At 39.4% G+C, this 16,724-nt stretch overlaps 1 protein-coding gene across 2 annotated transcripts in view; it reads left to right on the forward strand.

Annotated features, from left to right (window-relative positions):
- Positions 1-9,718, forward strand: part of KLHL15 (kelch like family member 15) — a 33,439-nt gene extending 23,721 nt beyond the window's left edge. For both annotated transcript variants that reach the window (XM_081043965.1, XM_081043964.1), the window contains exon 4: positions 4,357-9,718. In XM_081043965.1, the coding sequence (XP_080900091.1) occupies positions 4,357-5,469 (1,113 nt within the window). In that variant the 3' untranslated portion in view covers positions 5,470-9,718. The remainder of the gene's footprint in view (positions 1-4,356) is intronic.
- Positions 9,719-16,724: the final 7,006 nt, after the last annotated feature.

Raw genomic sequence — 16,724 nt, forward strand, 5'->3', positions numbered from 1 at the left:
TTATTCAAGCCATGTCCTATTGATAGGTACTTGAGTTGTTCCCAGTTTTTGTGGTCTTACGTGTAATGAATGAACGTCCAGTATCTTGGCAGTTCTAATTACAAAGCTTTGTTTGTTTTATATTGGCCTAAAATCTTCCAGCTTCCCCTTGCTGGTCCTGAAAACATTTGCCGCGTTTCTGCAGACCTGGTTCACTGTGTCGATGTCTGAAGGACAGCGATAGAACCGAACATGAACACGGTCTTAGTTGTAGTCTCACCCTGCTGGAGAGTGGGGGGTTGTCTATTCTTTTAATTCAGCCCATGATTTTATTATCCCTTCGGGCTGTCATACCACAGAGTTTATAGTGAGGACAGAGTCACTTAAAGCCTTTGGAGTTCGTGGCTCCCTGGAGCATCTGGTCAAAGCTGTGGACTTCCCACCACCTCACCCTACCCCCCAAACACATTAACACGATTATTGCTGCAATTTCAGGTGGTTCATGGGTCCCCAGTGTTTCTCATTTATGATTAGACTGTTGATTACTTTGCTGCTGTCATAGGTTCTCTCGTTCTCTACCCGTGCTGTGACATTGTCAAAAATTAAACCGAAAATGGACAGTCTTGGCATTACTTGGTGAATCTGTGCTGCCTCCTAGTGTGTGGCGCTTTTTTGTTTGTGAGAGCTATTTTTTAACAATCCGGGATCATCCTCAAGCTAACCAGTCTGTAGTTGGAAAATCGGTCTGGCTTCTAGTCCTCTCCCATTCTTCACGATTCCACACAGATTACAGAAAGCAATTAAGCAGCCTTATCTGTGAAGCCTCTCAGGATCCTAGGATGTGATTTGTGAGATCAAATGACTTGAACCCGGTGAGAATATCTAGCTGGGTTTTCTTGTTTTTCTTAGCCATCTTGGATTTAAGTTTCTTCTTAGTCATTGTATTTGATCTTCAGATTGGAAAGAATAAAACATTCTTAGCTGAGAATGGAAATAAAATAGGAGTAAGGTTGTTTCTCTTTGTCTTTGTCAGTATTAACATTAAACCCCACGGGGGGGAGGGGCTTCACTTTTCCCTCTACTTCTTTTTACTTTAACCTCTAAAATGCCATTTATTCAATATCTGGCACTTTGTAAAGTCATAGTTCATCCTGGGGCTTTAGTCTTGTTCACAATATTCTTACAGCTCCATTCCACTAATACTTGTTTTATGTGCCTGTTTTTTTGTTGTTGTTTTGGGGTTGTTTTTTTTTTCACCATCTGTTGTAAGTGGTTTTTTTAACATCTGAATTCCAGAAAGCTCTCTGCAGCACATCAGATTTTTAAGATGCTTTCCCTTTTTCTTCCCCTCATCAGTGTTTTGCAATTATGCAGTCAGCATTATGCTTTTGAGAGCCTCCAAGCTTTCTCAAGCTTCTTTACACAGTTTATGGTCTTGGAATTGATCCTAATTTTCCTTTGGAAAACTTGAAATCTGCCCATCCAATATGTGCAGCATTTCCTTTCTTTTCTTTCTTGATCTCCAAACAACACGGGTGCTTTCTCTAAAGCTTCCTCCTGCTTGCATGTTACCAGTCATGTTTTACTGGTGAGTGTTAGGTCCAAAGTAACAGTTTCTCTCATTTCTCCTGTACTTTCTGAAAGACTGAATCTTTACACAGACTGAAAGCACATCATCAGATGCATTGACTTAAGCCGAGTGGCACTTCCACAGATGTCCCCTGGTCAGTAATAATAGCTAGTAACTGCTGTGGTTTTTGTACACTGCCACATGACAGGCACCATACTGAGTCCTTGCACGTAGACTGTCTTGCTCGTCTCCTGCCTTAGGGTTTTGAGGTATAGGTGCTGCTGTTACCCGGTAACACAGACAAGGAAACGGGCTTGAGGATGTTGAGTTACTTGCCCAAGATCGCAGGGCTCGTGAGTGCCAAAGTCGGCTATTTCCTAAATCAGATTCTTAATCACCAGACTGGGCTGCGTGACATGGTGCTTAATTACTACGCTGGACAAGATTCTATTACTTCAAAACCTGTGTAGCTCTCAGACCACTGGCTGTGCACAGTAGGCACTTAAATATTTAATTTGAGGTCTGTTTCTTGTGGATTTTGAGGGTATTGCCTTTTAGCTCTTATAAATCAATAAGGAAAAGATGAGAAAACGGGTGAGTCACACTAGTAGGCAATTCATACAAGAAATGAACGGAAAATGAAAAAAATGCTCATTTTTACTAATCATCTATTTTTGATGGTTTTAGGAGACCCATTTTTACAATGGCAAGCCTCTTTATAAATATGATACATGAAAAACAAAAAATGCAAAAATGCATGAAATTTTCCATTGTTTCTCATAAGAGATTGAAGCTCAGTTTGTTTCCTTTGTTCTTTAACTTTTTATGTGAGTAAAAGTAGTAAAGGATAAGACCTCCGATCTTATATTTTTTCTTTATTATATTACCTTTATTGAAATTAATTGTGTACCATTATTATCTGCTGTGATTTCTTCCACTTATTGTTTTGCTAGGAAGAATTGGGTTGGATGCCCATTCATCAGGATCTGTATGATTGATTCTTTGTACTGAGAACAATTATCTTACCTTTTCTTTGAAGGGGGTCATTAGGCTAATTCATTGAACATGTTAAGTGTTTTCATAAATGAGTATGTCATTTAAAGAGTTTTCTAAACAGTAATGGAAGCTGTGTTCTGACATACTGGAAATTGATTCAGCTTTGGAGCGAGACTATCCTGGTTCAGGCAATCGCAGGTCTACTAGTTTCAGTCATGTAAACAATTTGGGCAAGTTACTTAACATTCTAAGCCTCGGTTTTCTCATCAGGAGAACAGGGATGGTTAATGCTCCCATGGAATAGTTTAACATGAGCTATTGCACTTAAAGCACCCAATGCGGTAATGTCAGTTTTCACTCTTATGTGCTTAGACAAGAAATTCTCAACCTTTTTTGTGCCGTTTACTCCTTTGCTAGTCCGATGAAACCCACAGAAGGAGTCCTTCTCAGAACAATGATTTAAAATGCATGAAAAAAATACTGGGGATTATGAAGGGAACCAATTATATTGAAATACAGTTAGCAAAATATTTTAAAAATGTGGTGCTTTCTTTATCAAATACTTTTTTGGACTTAAGGTGGGGAGTGAATGAGAAAGATAGGAAGGAGGGAAGAAGGAGGAGGAGAGGGACGTAAGAAAGGTCATAAATCCATACTCCCGGTTGGGCTCCCTGCCAAGCTGTCATCCCAGATTTCCAACAGGCTCCTACACCTTTCCACCTCAGTATCCTACCAGCATCTCCGATTGACCACAGGGGAACGAGCATGCATCTCCCAAACCAGCTCTTTTCCTGTTCCCTTATTAATACCCTCTCCCTTATCACCTCGTCTGCATCCTCACATCACATTTGAGTCCCCTTTTTTTCGCCCTATCCCCACTTCAAATCAGTCATGTACTTCTGCCAATTTTATCTCTACGAGACCTAATTCCTACCATTAAGACTCTTACCCTCATCGTTACGATACAGGCATTTCCCGCTTGGTCTTCAACTTCCTGCCTTTTTCACAAAGTGTCCTTTGAGTGGTTCGGGCCAGTTTGCTATGCTCTCTGTCTAAAGTTCTACAGCACTCACAGATGCGCTGTACAGCTTCATAGCTAACCGTCAAGTGCCTCATTTACTTATTGGTAAATGTGTACTTGTTCTCATTTCCCCAAATATATTCTAAGTTCTTTGAGGAAACAGACAGCTTACATTTTTGTTACCTCCCCATAGCATTAGCACAATACTTAAAAGTGCTTCATAAGATCTTAGCAATCGTCTTGATTAGGTATTTCCAGCTCCAAAACCAAACAGGAAAAAAAATTGACCTTTTCTTGTCAGTTGAATTATTATGATAGGAGTTTATGATAACAGACCAAGTCCTTATGTCAAAAACCTACTGAGAATTTTGGTATATTTAAATTTTTACTAACTGAATTCCCTAAGTTATTCAGTCACGGTTGTTCTTACAGTGTTCCTTGTGGTTAAGAAAACTGTGGTCATGGTTTTCTCCACTGTGACACCTGTGTTTGTCCTCATAGCCACCACTTACAGCCCAGGGCCTGACATACAATAGGTGATTAATACATTTTGTTAGAGGAATGTAGCTTGTGCCTGGAAAGCAGCTCTTTTACTTTAAAAAGCTTGGAAATGTGCATAGGTTATTACAAATACAGATTACAGAAACAAATACGATAAAAGCTTTGTAAAAAAAATAAAAGCAGTTTTAGTCAAGAAAGCTGACAGTCTTTCACTGACCGTGTTCGCGAGCTCTGCCGTTCGTTTGCCGGTGCTGTGCTTTTGGTTCAATTCTTTTACTTGTCTTCTTAGGTTAAGACATCAGAATTCTACAGATACTCCCGCCAGCTGCGCTATGAAGTTGACCAAGCGCTGCATTACTTTCAGAACGTGCACCAGCAGCCTTTGTTGGACATGAAATCAAGCCGCATCCGCTCTGCCAAGCCGCAAACCACAGTATTCCGAGGCATGATTGGACACAGCATGGTCAACAGTAAAATACTTCTCTTGAAGAAGCCGAGAGTCTGGTGGGAGCTGGAGGGCCCCCAGGTACCTCTGCGCCCGGACTGCCTTGCTATTGTCAATAACTTCGTGTTCTTGTTAGGCGGGGAAGAGCTGGGCCCAGACGGCGAGTTCCATGCTTCTTCCAAAGTGTTCAGGTATGACCCAAGACAAAACTCTTGGCTGCGGATGGCAGACATGTCTGTACCACGTTCAGAGTTTGCAGTTGGTGTAATTGGGAAGTTTATTTATGCCGTAGCAGGCAGAACCAGAGATGAGACTTTCTATTCAACAGAGAGATACGATATCACCAATGATAAGTGGGAATTTGTGGATCCTTATCCAGTTAACAAATATGGACATGAGGGGACAGTGCTCAATAACAAGTTGTTTATCACCGGTGGAATCACCTCATCTTCCACCTCCAAACAAGTGTGCGTGTTTGACCCCAGTAAAGAAGGAACCATCGAACAACGGACCAGGAGAACCCAAGTAGTTACCAACTGCTGGGAGAATAAAAGCAAAATGAATTACGCAAGATGCTTTCACAAGATGATTTCTTACAACGGCAAGCTTTATGTCTTTGGTGGTGTCTGTGTGATCTTGAGGGCCTCTTTCGAATCTCAGGGCTGCCCTTCCACAGAAGTGTACAACCCAGAGACTGACCAGTGGACCATCTTGGCGTCCATGCCAATTGGTAGAAGTGGCCATGGTGTGACCGTGCTGGACAAACAAATAATGGTTCTCGGAGGCCTTTGCTACAACGGTCACTACAGCGATTCCATTCTCACGTTTGATCCGGAAGAAAACAAATGGAAGGAAGATGAGTACCCGCGGATGCCCTGCAAGCTAGATGGTTTACAAGTATGCAACCTGCATTTTCCAGAATATATACTGGATGAAGTCAGACGTTGCAACCAGTGACATCTTTCTCCTTTAAAAAAAGCCAAACAAAAAGTTTGTTTGTGACAAAGTAGTTAACTAAAAAACAGAAAGAAAAACCTCACCAGTTTTACTATCAAAGCCATTGGTCTAATAGCATACAAATTTTTCATTCTGTGCTAGCATCCTTTTTTTTTTTCTTTTGAGTGGCCTCAAACTCATGCAATAAGTTCATTCTAAGCGCTAGCTCTTGAAACTACTTCCAGAAGCAGTTTAATAGAATGATCCACTTATCGGGGAAGTTGATTTCATGCTTTAAACATTTCTTTCAGATGTCAGCGTAGGAGTCGTGCATCTTCTAAGAGCAGACCTGATAAGTGTCACTTGATGTAATTTCAGAATAACCAGGGAATGGCTCGTTCAAATTGATGCCATTTTTTCCTGAAGTAGAGTCTATATCTGAAATCTTTTGGAACATTTATTTCAGTGTATTTCAGTCCGTTAGACCTTTTGGTTTTATTGTTTAAAACTCTTGACCTTTTTTGCATGGCTTTTTGCTGAAAATGCAAAAATATAAATTTTCTACAAAATTAACTTTTTATATTCAAAACACTATTTCTAAGCTGCCTTCTCATATCTGCATTGTGTTAGTGAAAGCATATCCATACTTGCATACATCTTATGACTATATAAGGCACATCCCCTTTTGTGCGTGGTTAGGATTCTATATTTTTAAGCTAGTGCACTTGCACACACGGTTTGCCATACTTGTTGAATTTTAGATGTAATGTCTTTTCATGTATTAACGTTTTTAGAAAGTTATAATAACTGGAGTCCTCATTTGGTATCAGAGTAGCCTATCTTTAGTCCATACTGATTCAGTAATATTTGAACTTCTTATATTCCTGAAACATGTGTGGATTTATGAAAACTAACATTTTATATTTTCTTTTCAAAAGTTAACGTTAGTGTTCTTTATCGATGTATGTCTTGTTGAAAATGTTTTTCTTTGCAGTTTGTTTAACGTTGCCCTGTTTTTAGTGAGATTCAGAGTGGTATATGACAAGCCCTGGCCCCTGCAGCGTGCGAGCACTTTTAAAGAGAATTTAGGTAATACCAGACTCCTAAGTAAAGGCCCCTAAAAGTAAGTGCAACTCCCATTCTTTACATTCAATAAAGCTGCTACATCTGTTATTGAATGGAAAGTAGCAACTTGTGGAAAATCGGAGCTCAGTTTTGACTTAGAGGTAAGGAGTAGGATCATAATCTGACTGGTCATATATCTACTTGTTTGTTTCGTACAGAATACTTAGCGGCACTGGGCATGTGAGCCCTCAGCTTTTGTGTTATTTACTGAAAGCTACTAGCATGAAGGACAGTAACCTCAAAGTTCAGAATGGATCGAGAGTGATTGTTGAAAAGCATTTGTACTAAGTGTTTTAGGATTAGCCGCACCTTTCAACTCTTTTTGAACTTGAAGGAAAAACATAGTTCACAAAATTAAGAATAACCGGGGAATGGCTCATTCAAATTGATGCCATTTTCTCCTGAGTAGAGTCTATATCTGATAGAGACTAGGTCTACGCTGGCAGAGCCTGCCAGACCTTAGGATATCGGTGCAATATTGCAATGCCTTCTGTACGGCTGTCGTAGAAGTTTTCTAGTTTCCCCCTTTTTTTTTTTTTTTTTTGCTGCTGCACCACTGAACATAAAATGGAAAAGTGAAGTCATGGAAATGTGAAGACTTTTGTTGTTTTGCAATCACATTAGACAACTATGAAAAAAATACCCTGATTTTTAAAACTCCAAAACTGGAGGTGTTTGAGTTTAAGAAACAGGTACACAGTAGTTTTTGAAAAAGAAAAACATTGTCATTGGTTTTAGAAATCAAGTTAATAATGTTCTTTTGTATATGAGACTTAAATTTTTATTAAATGGTTCTATCATTTACTTTGTTGTTAAAAGTGGAATTCGATACCATGTCCCATGGTAATATGGGTAAAAGTCTTTTTCTACATTTTAAAAATCATTTCTAATTTTACTTTTGAAAGCTAGGACTAGGTTAGTCATTTGATTCTTTTCCTAATACATTAGCTGGTTTAGTGTTTTGTATGTGTGCTGTCTTACTTTAAAGAAAATAACAATAATGTCTTCATTATTTTCCTTGTGGTTGTCTTTCGCTGGGAAAGACCGAGACAGGGTACTCCTAAGCAAGCTCTTACACTCCAGTGGTGGTTCTCTTTAATTGCTTAGATATGACTTCATAGCCCTAGTTAAGGTAACTAGGCTAACTAGATCATAGCCAAGTTAAGATCTGGGCGAACAATTGCAATTCTTGGTCTTCTATTCTAAAGACACAAGGCCAAGCTCAAAGTTCATGTTTTGAGAAATTTGTGAAATCTTAACTTGAACTGAGTTCAGCTTCACACATAAGTCATGTCTGAACTGATGTTAGCAGTAATCAGTTCGGAGCTTTAAGAATAGTTGCTGTTGTTTGGGTTGTTCCCGAATATATGAGAAAGTTCTGTTTATATGTAGCGACAGTTTAAGGTTCCTTTAAATCCACGAATAACTTACATTCCCTTTTCAAACCATGGTTTAATTGCTGAAAGAGATTTATTTTTGTTATACTAAACTGTGGAAAATTTTTTCATAGTTTTTTTTTTCAAGTTTATTTTTTGTGTGCTTCATTTGGAACCATTTTTGTTTATATACATTGTTAATGTGTTCAGAATAGTAGTTTTTTAAAATTCAGTAAGAGATTTGAAACTATAAAGTGCAACTGTTGTGACCTTTGTGTTAATTTTCACTTTACATTTTAAATGCCAGACTTTACAAAAATAGCTGATCTTCGTTAATTGCATCTTAATTAGAAATGTTTGTTCTCTTACATGTCTTTGACCTAAGTTTTGATTTTAATCTGCTTAAAGAAAATCCTTGCACTACAACCTTTACATAAAATTCAAAATTCTCCCATTGAAGGTTTTGTATTGGAAGAAATACTACTGGTTTTTGAAAAGCAAAGCTTAATAGAATTATTAGCTTTTCTTAAGACAGCTTTCTCTGTGTCCTCATTACTCTGCTCTGTGTGAGTGTTACTATAATTTGTGAAATACTGACTGAGCCCTTCACTTACCTTTTCTAAAGCAGCACCTTTGGACACCTCATTCTGGGAAGCCCGCTCGAGTCATAGTAAAGGACACACACATTTGTGTGGGGAGAAGTGGTAAAAATGGAGAGTTTTGTCTTAATTACATGAAACTAAGCTTTAAAATATTTTATAACAAATTATTTGAGCTGCATAATCTAAACATGTCAAACGTTCAGTGGGACTATTTTTATATATGTATATGTGGTGATAGGTCATAACATTTCAGTTCATAATATAAATTGTTATTTCAGTTTATAAGCTATCTCTCAAAAAAGACTAGCTCTTTTGAGAATACATAATTTAAAGTTTTAGACTAAAGTAAAATACAACATAGACAATAGTGTAAATTAGATATAATTGAGGGCTATATGGCAGTAAAACTGCTAGTGCCATTTTTCTTGTTTGCCTATTACACATTTTTGATTTTTTTGTACTCTGAACATTTTTAGGGATCATACATATGTTTGTTTAATCGGATTAGAGTTGGTTTGGGAATAAATATCTTCTAAAAAGAGATTTATCTTAAAAATGAAAGTCCTGAAAAATTTATCGAGAGTTTATAAAGTCAAATATTCAATAGACATAGCCCGGAATAGGTAAACTCATGGGAGTCATATCCTTTCAGGATACCTGTATAACTTCAATATTACAAGAGTAACATTGAGAGAATGCCATCAGCTTTGTTTGTTCCCCCTCAATATTCTTGGAGTTTCTTTTTACATCTCTGGGAACAACGTTACATTAAAAACCCTATGAATCAGTGTATCAGTACGGATTAGGAATTTGCTTTCTGAAGGAATGTTCCAGTGAGGTGATCGGAGAGGTTATTTTCTACCTAACTTGTATATGCTCTATACCTCTTGGGCATACTTTGTCTATAGAAAAATATTTTGACCTTTAGGTACATTTTGGGCCAGTAGTCAAATAATCCTGGGGCCGATTAAAAAAAATGTTAGAATAATTTAAGGTTTGCCTTTTATACCTGTTTTGAAAGCCTTTACATTTTTGTCAGGTAATTTTTCCCAAGCCGTGAATATAATCTATTCAAACATGTTTATGCTATCCATTCTGTTTTTAAATTGAAAAAAAATGTTAAAAGTGTTTATGAAGAAAAGTTTAAATAAAATATTTTTAATCTTTAAAATATACTTCTTTATCTCTTATTATTTACTATCTTTATATAATCCCTCACTTTCAAAGTCACTCATGACTTGATTAGCCGTCTTCATTTTGTTTTCCTTCAATGTGCCAAGGAAGTGCCACAAAAATGTGATTTCTACTGATGCTTTCAGCCACAGATTCAAATGAGAGCATTAGAGTGAAATTGTTTACACTTACATGCAATGGAAATTTTATAATGAAGCCAAGTAATTAAAGTTCCACTAACACAGAGTTTTGCAGGATGGAAATACAGAATTGAGAGAAAGCATTTATAAGCCTCAAGCCTTAGTTTGGTGATTTTTAGATTTCCTTTATTTAGCATTTTTGACTCATTGTTCTTAAAGGCATTTCTGAAATTAGGGGGTAGGCAGGAATGAATCTGCTAGTCGCAGGCACTGGGATAGACAGCCATGTGTGTGCCTCCTTTAAAATGGACTCCTGAGAACCTCGGCAGGATTCCCTGGATCCTGGCCCCAAGCCACTCTTCCAGCCTCTCTCTCTATCACTTCCTACACTACATTCTGTTGTGGTCTTCGTGGGTTAATTTCCAGCCTCAAATTATGTGCCTTCTTTTCCCTTCCCTGCTTGCAATATCCACTTATTTTGCAAAGCCCAACTCAATGTCTCCTCCCCTCCTGCAACCTGTTCTCTCCCTTTGAATTAATTGTCTCTTCTACCCTCAACACATTTATAGCTCTTACCTCATTTCATTTTGCGTAATAGTTGGGTATAATGCTTTCTCCACAACTAGATCATAGTCTCCTGGGATGAAAAGACCTTCTTTTAGTCTTTGTACCATCATATCTAGCATGATCCTTTCTGTACACAACAGCACTGAGCTCTAAATGTTTACTGTGGCATGTGACAAATTCCATGAGTTACAGATGCTATAGGCATTCGGAAGAGGGAGATACTAGTTCCCCGGGGTTTTGGCTCCGCTTCTCAGTCTACATGCTCCCTGCCCAATCTCATCCACACCTATGGCTTCACCTACAGCCTTTATTCTGATACCTGTCAGATTCTGTATTTCTCAACCCAGAGTTCCAATCATCTGAACATCGCTCACATGTTTTATCGGAATTTCAAACTGAACAAGTGCCAACCTGAATACATTATCTCCTTCCCCAAACCCTGCCTCTTGTCCTTTATTCCCGGTGTTATGGTGTGGCTTCACCATTGCCTGGGATTGCTCAAGTCCGAAACCTGGGAATTGCCTACCAATGCCTCTCACCCCCACATCTGGGTTAATCCAGCCCTGTCAATTGGAACTCTCACCTGCCCTCTCCTCTCCATCCATACTGCCCTCATTTAGGCCCTTGTCATTCTTGCTGGCCTCCTGGAGCTTGCTTTCTGATCTTCTACCTACACAAACCATTTTCTACACTGCTGCCGGATGGAGCTTTCAAAAGGTTAATCTGATCCTGAGATTCAACAGCCTTTAATAATCCTCCTGTACCTTGAGAATAAGATCCAAACTCCCTAGCCTACCGCACAAGGCCCTTCGTGTACCTGTCCAGTCGCTTTTATACCCCATACTCTAGCTTCGCAAGTTACTTGGAGTTCCCTGAATGTACCATGTTTCCCCCCCTTTCCTGGCTAAGCCCTTCTTGGCCTCCAAGAACCAGCCTGGACATCATGATCTCTGCAAGTGTTCTTGAACCCTTCGGAGCAGGTTGACTGCCCTTGGTCTTCCCATAGCACCTGTGGATACTTGGACGCCCACCTCCTCTGACACTTTAGTACTGTCTACTCTATCCCACCCTTAACTGGACTCCTTGAGGGCAGATACTGTGTCTTTATTTTCTAAGAGTCTGACTTAACGTCTGGCACCTGGTAAGTCCTCCTTAATAAAAATAGAACCCAGAAACTTGGAAGGTCACCAATGAAATGCTCCTGGTGAGGAGGGGCAGCTGTATTAGCTTGATTGTCTGCCAAACTTGACCTCCCTGAGGAATTTCCCTCCATTCATTTCCACTACTACTGAGTGCTCCCATGTCTAGAAGGTTGATGCAAATCACTATCACAGTTGTCAACAGATACTTCTACCCTTAAAAATCTCAGTATTTCTGGTCCAGGTTGAAAATTTCCAGTGAAACAGACCAAAGGCAGATCATTAATCCTATGAAATGGTCTGTGGCAGAAAAAAGTATTCGGTGGTCACAACCTAGAGAAACACTACCTAAAATTTCTTTTTCTTAGAGAATCTCAACAAACAGCATATTAAAGGATTGAGAAGTCCTGATGTGAACTCATTTTGATTTTGTTGAGCTCAGTGTAAACCAAACATTTGACCACTGAGCTTTGCATGGAATATGTATGATCCATGAATGTCCTTGAAAAAGCCAGGCTAAGTTCGATAGATGAATGGATAAAGAAGTTGTGGTACATATACACAATGGAATACTATTCGGCGTTAAGGAAAGATGATATAGGAGCATTTGTGACAACATGGATGGATCTCGAGAGAATAATGCTAAGTGAAATAAGTCAGACAGAAAAAGCAGAGAACCCTATGATTTCACTGATATGTGGTATATAAACCAAAAAGAACAAGACAAACAAATGAGAAACAAAAACTCATAGACACAGACAATAATTTAGTGGTTACCAGAGGGTAAGGGGGTGGGGGTGGGTGATGAGGGTAAGGGGGATCAAATATATGGTGATGGAAGGAGAACTGACTCTGGGTGGTGAACACACAATGGGATTTATAGACGATGTAATACAGAATTGTACACCTGAAATCTATGTAAATTTACTAACAATTGTCACCCCAATAAAATTAATAAAAAAAAAATTGTAAAAAAAAAAAGCCAGGCTAAGGAATAAGTGGAAGAAAACAAGTACAGAGGACTACTAATTCAGGTACTCTGGACTACAAAATAGGACTTCCTCCTGCAGTTCCAGTTACGTAGTTTCCAGGCTGAAGTCAACATTTGGCCAAGGTGACATTACCCTGGGGATGTCACATCCCAAGGAAGGTCCCACCTCTCCCCAGGAGTAGGACGAAGTTGTGTAATTATTTGCACAACTTGCACGGTTTAAGGAGCAGGACTTCCAGAATGGCTAAGGAAAGAGTTCAGCAAATCCTCTCTCACTAAACAGCAATGATAAAACTGAACAAACTTGTCAAAAAAAATGTAAAGACATTTTTTGACCAAAGGCATACAAACAGAAGCGTTTATTCAAGAAAATGTACTGAACCTCACTAAGAACTGTGATATTTTTGCCTGGGGCTGTTCCCATCCCAACTTCCCTTCCTCCAGCTCTGTGGCACAAATTCTACCAGGGTGCTCGGAGGGGCCTGCCTTTTTATTCGGAGTGGAGTGTGGACAATCTCATTTGTCATTGTGGCCAACACTAGCTAGCCTGAGGGCCCAATAATGATCAGGTTTAGCAATAGACTGGCAGACACACGAGCCAGAGATGTAACAGATCTTAGGAAAGACACCTACATTATCCCTAGTGGTCTGGAAGGCTGTGCTCATGGACAGGGCTGTGTGCACCTAAGGGGACCCGCAAGAGTGCTGTGGCAAGGTAGAAGCCCCTGGCTGGATGTGACGCCTTCCAAAAAGAAAATAAAATCTGGAGTAGACTTGGAAAGTGCTCAGACTTGGAATGCATCCCCCCGGCCACACAGATTCATCAGCAAAGGGTGGACGCCTTACTGGCTCAAGGTGTTTGTGTGATGTCACCAGTCATTGGCCGACCACCAAGCTGTGCTGACTTGGGTGATCTCTGGTAATCAAAGCTTAAACATAACAAGAATTTTTAACCTAAACTGAGCAGAGACATCAGAGGCTGTACACTGGGGTGGGGAAGGGGGGAAGTGAGTGGGACAACAGACTCCACAGAATTTGTCCAGGCAAAATCACTAAACACACCAAAAATTAGCAAAAGCAACCACACAGAACCTAGAGTTGCTACAATATGTTATCTAAAATGTCAAGTTTAGAACAAAAAAATGATAAGCCATGAAAAAAAACAGGAAAGCGCGACCCATACATAATAGTATATATATTATGTAATAGTATATATATATATACTTCTGATTATTTCCTGAATGTAGTTTTCTAAAGCTGGAATAAAAATGAACTATTTAAAATCCCTGACAAATACTGCTAGATTAAGCTCTAGGAAATTTGTTCACTACTAAACCCACGTCAGCAGTGAGGATGAGATTTTTAAAAAGATTTTTATTAAAATATAGCTAACAATATTCTGTTAGTTTCAGGTGTACATCCTAGTTATTCAACAGTACCCACCTGGCACTATACATATTTATTACAATATTAATGATTGTACTCCCTTATGCTAAGAAGTGATCACCATAAGTCTAGCAACCATCTGTCACTGCACCACACAATCACAATATTAGTGACTATATTTCCTATGCCGTACATTACATCCTCAAGATTTATTTCTTTTACACCTGGAACTTTGAACATCTTATTCCCCTTTATCTTCTCCCCCCTTTTTAATTTTTCAATTACAGCTGACATTCAATATTATATTAATCTCAGGGGTACAGCACAGTGGTTAGACATTTATATAACATTTATATAACTTACAACGTGATCCCCCAGACTACTACCACCTGGCACTGTACATAGTTATTACCATATTATTGATTGTATTCCTTATGCTTTACATCCCCATAACTATTTTATAACTACCAATTTGTGTTTCTTAGTCCCTTCACCTTTTCACCCTGCCCCCAAACCCCTCCCATCTATCAGCCCAATAAATCTAGTACCCATCTGACACCATACAGTTATTACAATATTACTGACTATATTCCTTATGCTGTACCCTACATCCCCATGACTGCTGCATAACAACCAATCTGTACTTCTTAATCCCTTCCCCTTTTTCACCCACTCCCAAACCCCTCCCAGATGGCAACCATCAAAATGTTCTCTGTATCTATGAGTTTGTTTCATTTATTTTGTTCTGTAGATGCCACTTATAAGTGAAATCATATGAAATCTTTCACTGTCTGACTTACTCCACTCAGGAGAATACTCTCTAGGTCCATCTGTGTTGTCACAGATGGCAAGGTTTCATTCTTTGTTACAGCCGAGTAATATTCCATTGTATGTATGCACCACCTATTTTTTTTTAATTTCAGGTGCACAAGACAAAGTGATACTTAGACGTTTTATCATTTCTATCCCTCACACTGTGTGAACCCTCCTCCCCCCATCCACTACCCCTCTGACATCGCACAGAGCCATTACATTTCCACTCTCTATTCCTAATGCTGTACTCCGCTTCTTGTAAGTATATACCTACATATATACATATATATATAATTATAGTTGGCATTCATTATTGTCCAGCTTCAGGTGTACAGTGCAGTGACCAGGCATCTACATCTTCCCTGAGGTGGTCTCCCTAATGAGACAAGTGTCCATCGGATACCCTACAAAATCTTTACAATATTATTGGTTACGTTCCCCAAATTAATTTTCAAAACCCCGGCACCACCTATTTTTATTCATTCATCCATTCAGGGTGTGGGAACAAAACCCTAAAAAACAGTTTCCAGGCTCTCGGCCTCACATAGAAAGGTGCTGGCTCGGGTAGTAAATGGCCATCAACTGTGATCAGATGGCCATCAGCTGTGGCTAGTTGGCCGTCAGCTGTAACCCATAAGCCATTGGCCACTAATATAACGGCTGTGGCTACGCTAGCAGAAAAATGGGGGCTAGCAAGAAGATGGTGGCTGGCAAGCGCGGACTGCTGTTAGGCAGATTATGTAGATCCTGCTTCCTGTGTCTCCAGCCCAGCTGCCAGTGAGAATATATTGGTTTGACTCCCCTATCTATGGCTCCGTGGGTGTTCCTTTTTGGCCTCACCGTGTCCTGCGTTCTTATGTGGGGAGCGGGAGAAGAGACCCCACCTTATACCCCGCAGGCCGCCCCGCACGACACAGGGACACCCAGGTTACCTTCATATCTTGACCATGGTAAACAATGCTGCAATGAACATATGGATGAGCACGTCCCCTCAATGTAGCTTTTGGGTTTTCTTCAGATAAATACCCAGAAGTAGGATTACTAGCTCCTTTGTCTCTTGTTAACAGTCTTTGTTTTAAAGTCTATTTTGTCTGGTATAAGTATTGCTACCCCATTTTTTTTTAAATTTCTATTTTCATGAAATATCTTTTTCCATCCCTTTACTTTCAGTCTGTGTGTCTTTTGATCTGAAGTGAGTCTCTTGTAGGCAGCATATGTAAGGGTCTTGTTTTCTTATCCACTTAGCCAGGTTAGGGAAGTTTTCCGTCATTATTTCTTCAAATAGGTTTTCAATTCCTTGCTCTCTCTCTTCTTCTTCTGGTACCCCTGTTATTCAAACATTGGTATGCTTAATGTTGTCCCAGAGGTCCCTTAAACTATCTTGATTTTTTTGGATTCTTTTCTCTTTTTGCTGTTCTGATTGGGTGTTTTCTGCCACCTTATCTTTTAAATCGCTGATTCAATCCCCTGCTTCATCTAATCTACTGTTGATTCCCTGTAATTTATTCTTCATTTCCATTATTCTTTATTTCTGACTGGTTCTTTTTTATGTTTTCTGTCTCTGTTTTTATGTTTCCTATATTTTTGTTGAAGTTCTCCCTGAGATCACTGAGCACCCTTATAACTAGTGTTTGGAACTCTGCATCTGGTAGGTTGCTTGTCTCCATTTGTTTAGCTCTTTTTCTGGAGCTTTGTTCTGTTTTTTTATTTGGGACACGTCTCTTTGTTTCCCCATTTTGGCTGCCTCCCTGTGTTTGTTTCTATGTATTTGGTAGGGCTGCTATGTCTCTTGTTTTTAGTAGAGTGGCCTTATGTAGTAGGGTGCTGTGGGACCCAGTGGTGCAGTCTTTCTGGTCACCTGAGTTGTGCACTCCAGGTGTGTCCCTTGTGTGCGTGTGTGTGCCCTCCTCTTATTGTTGAAACTTGGTTGCTGTTTGCACATCAATGGGAGGAACTGCCCCTTG

This window comes from Rhinolophus hipposideros, assembly GCF_964194185.1.
Source record: "Rhinolophus hipposideros genome assembly, chromosome: X".
Classification (NCBI taxonomy): domain Eukaryota; kingdom Metazoa; phylum Chordata; class Mammalia; order Chiroptera; family Rhinolophidae; genus Rhinolophus; species Rhinolophus hipposideros.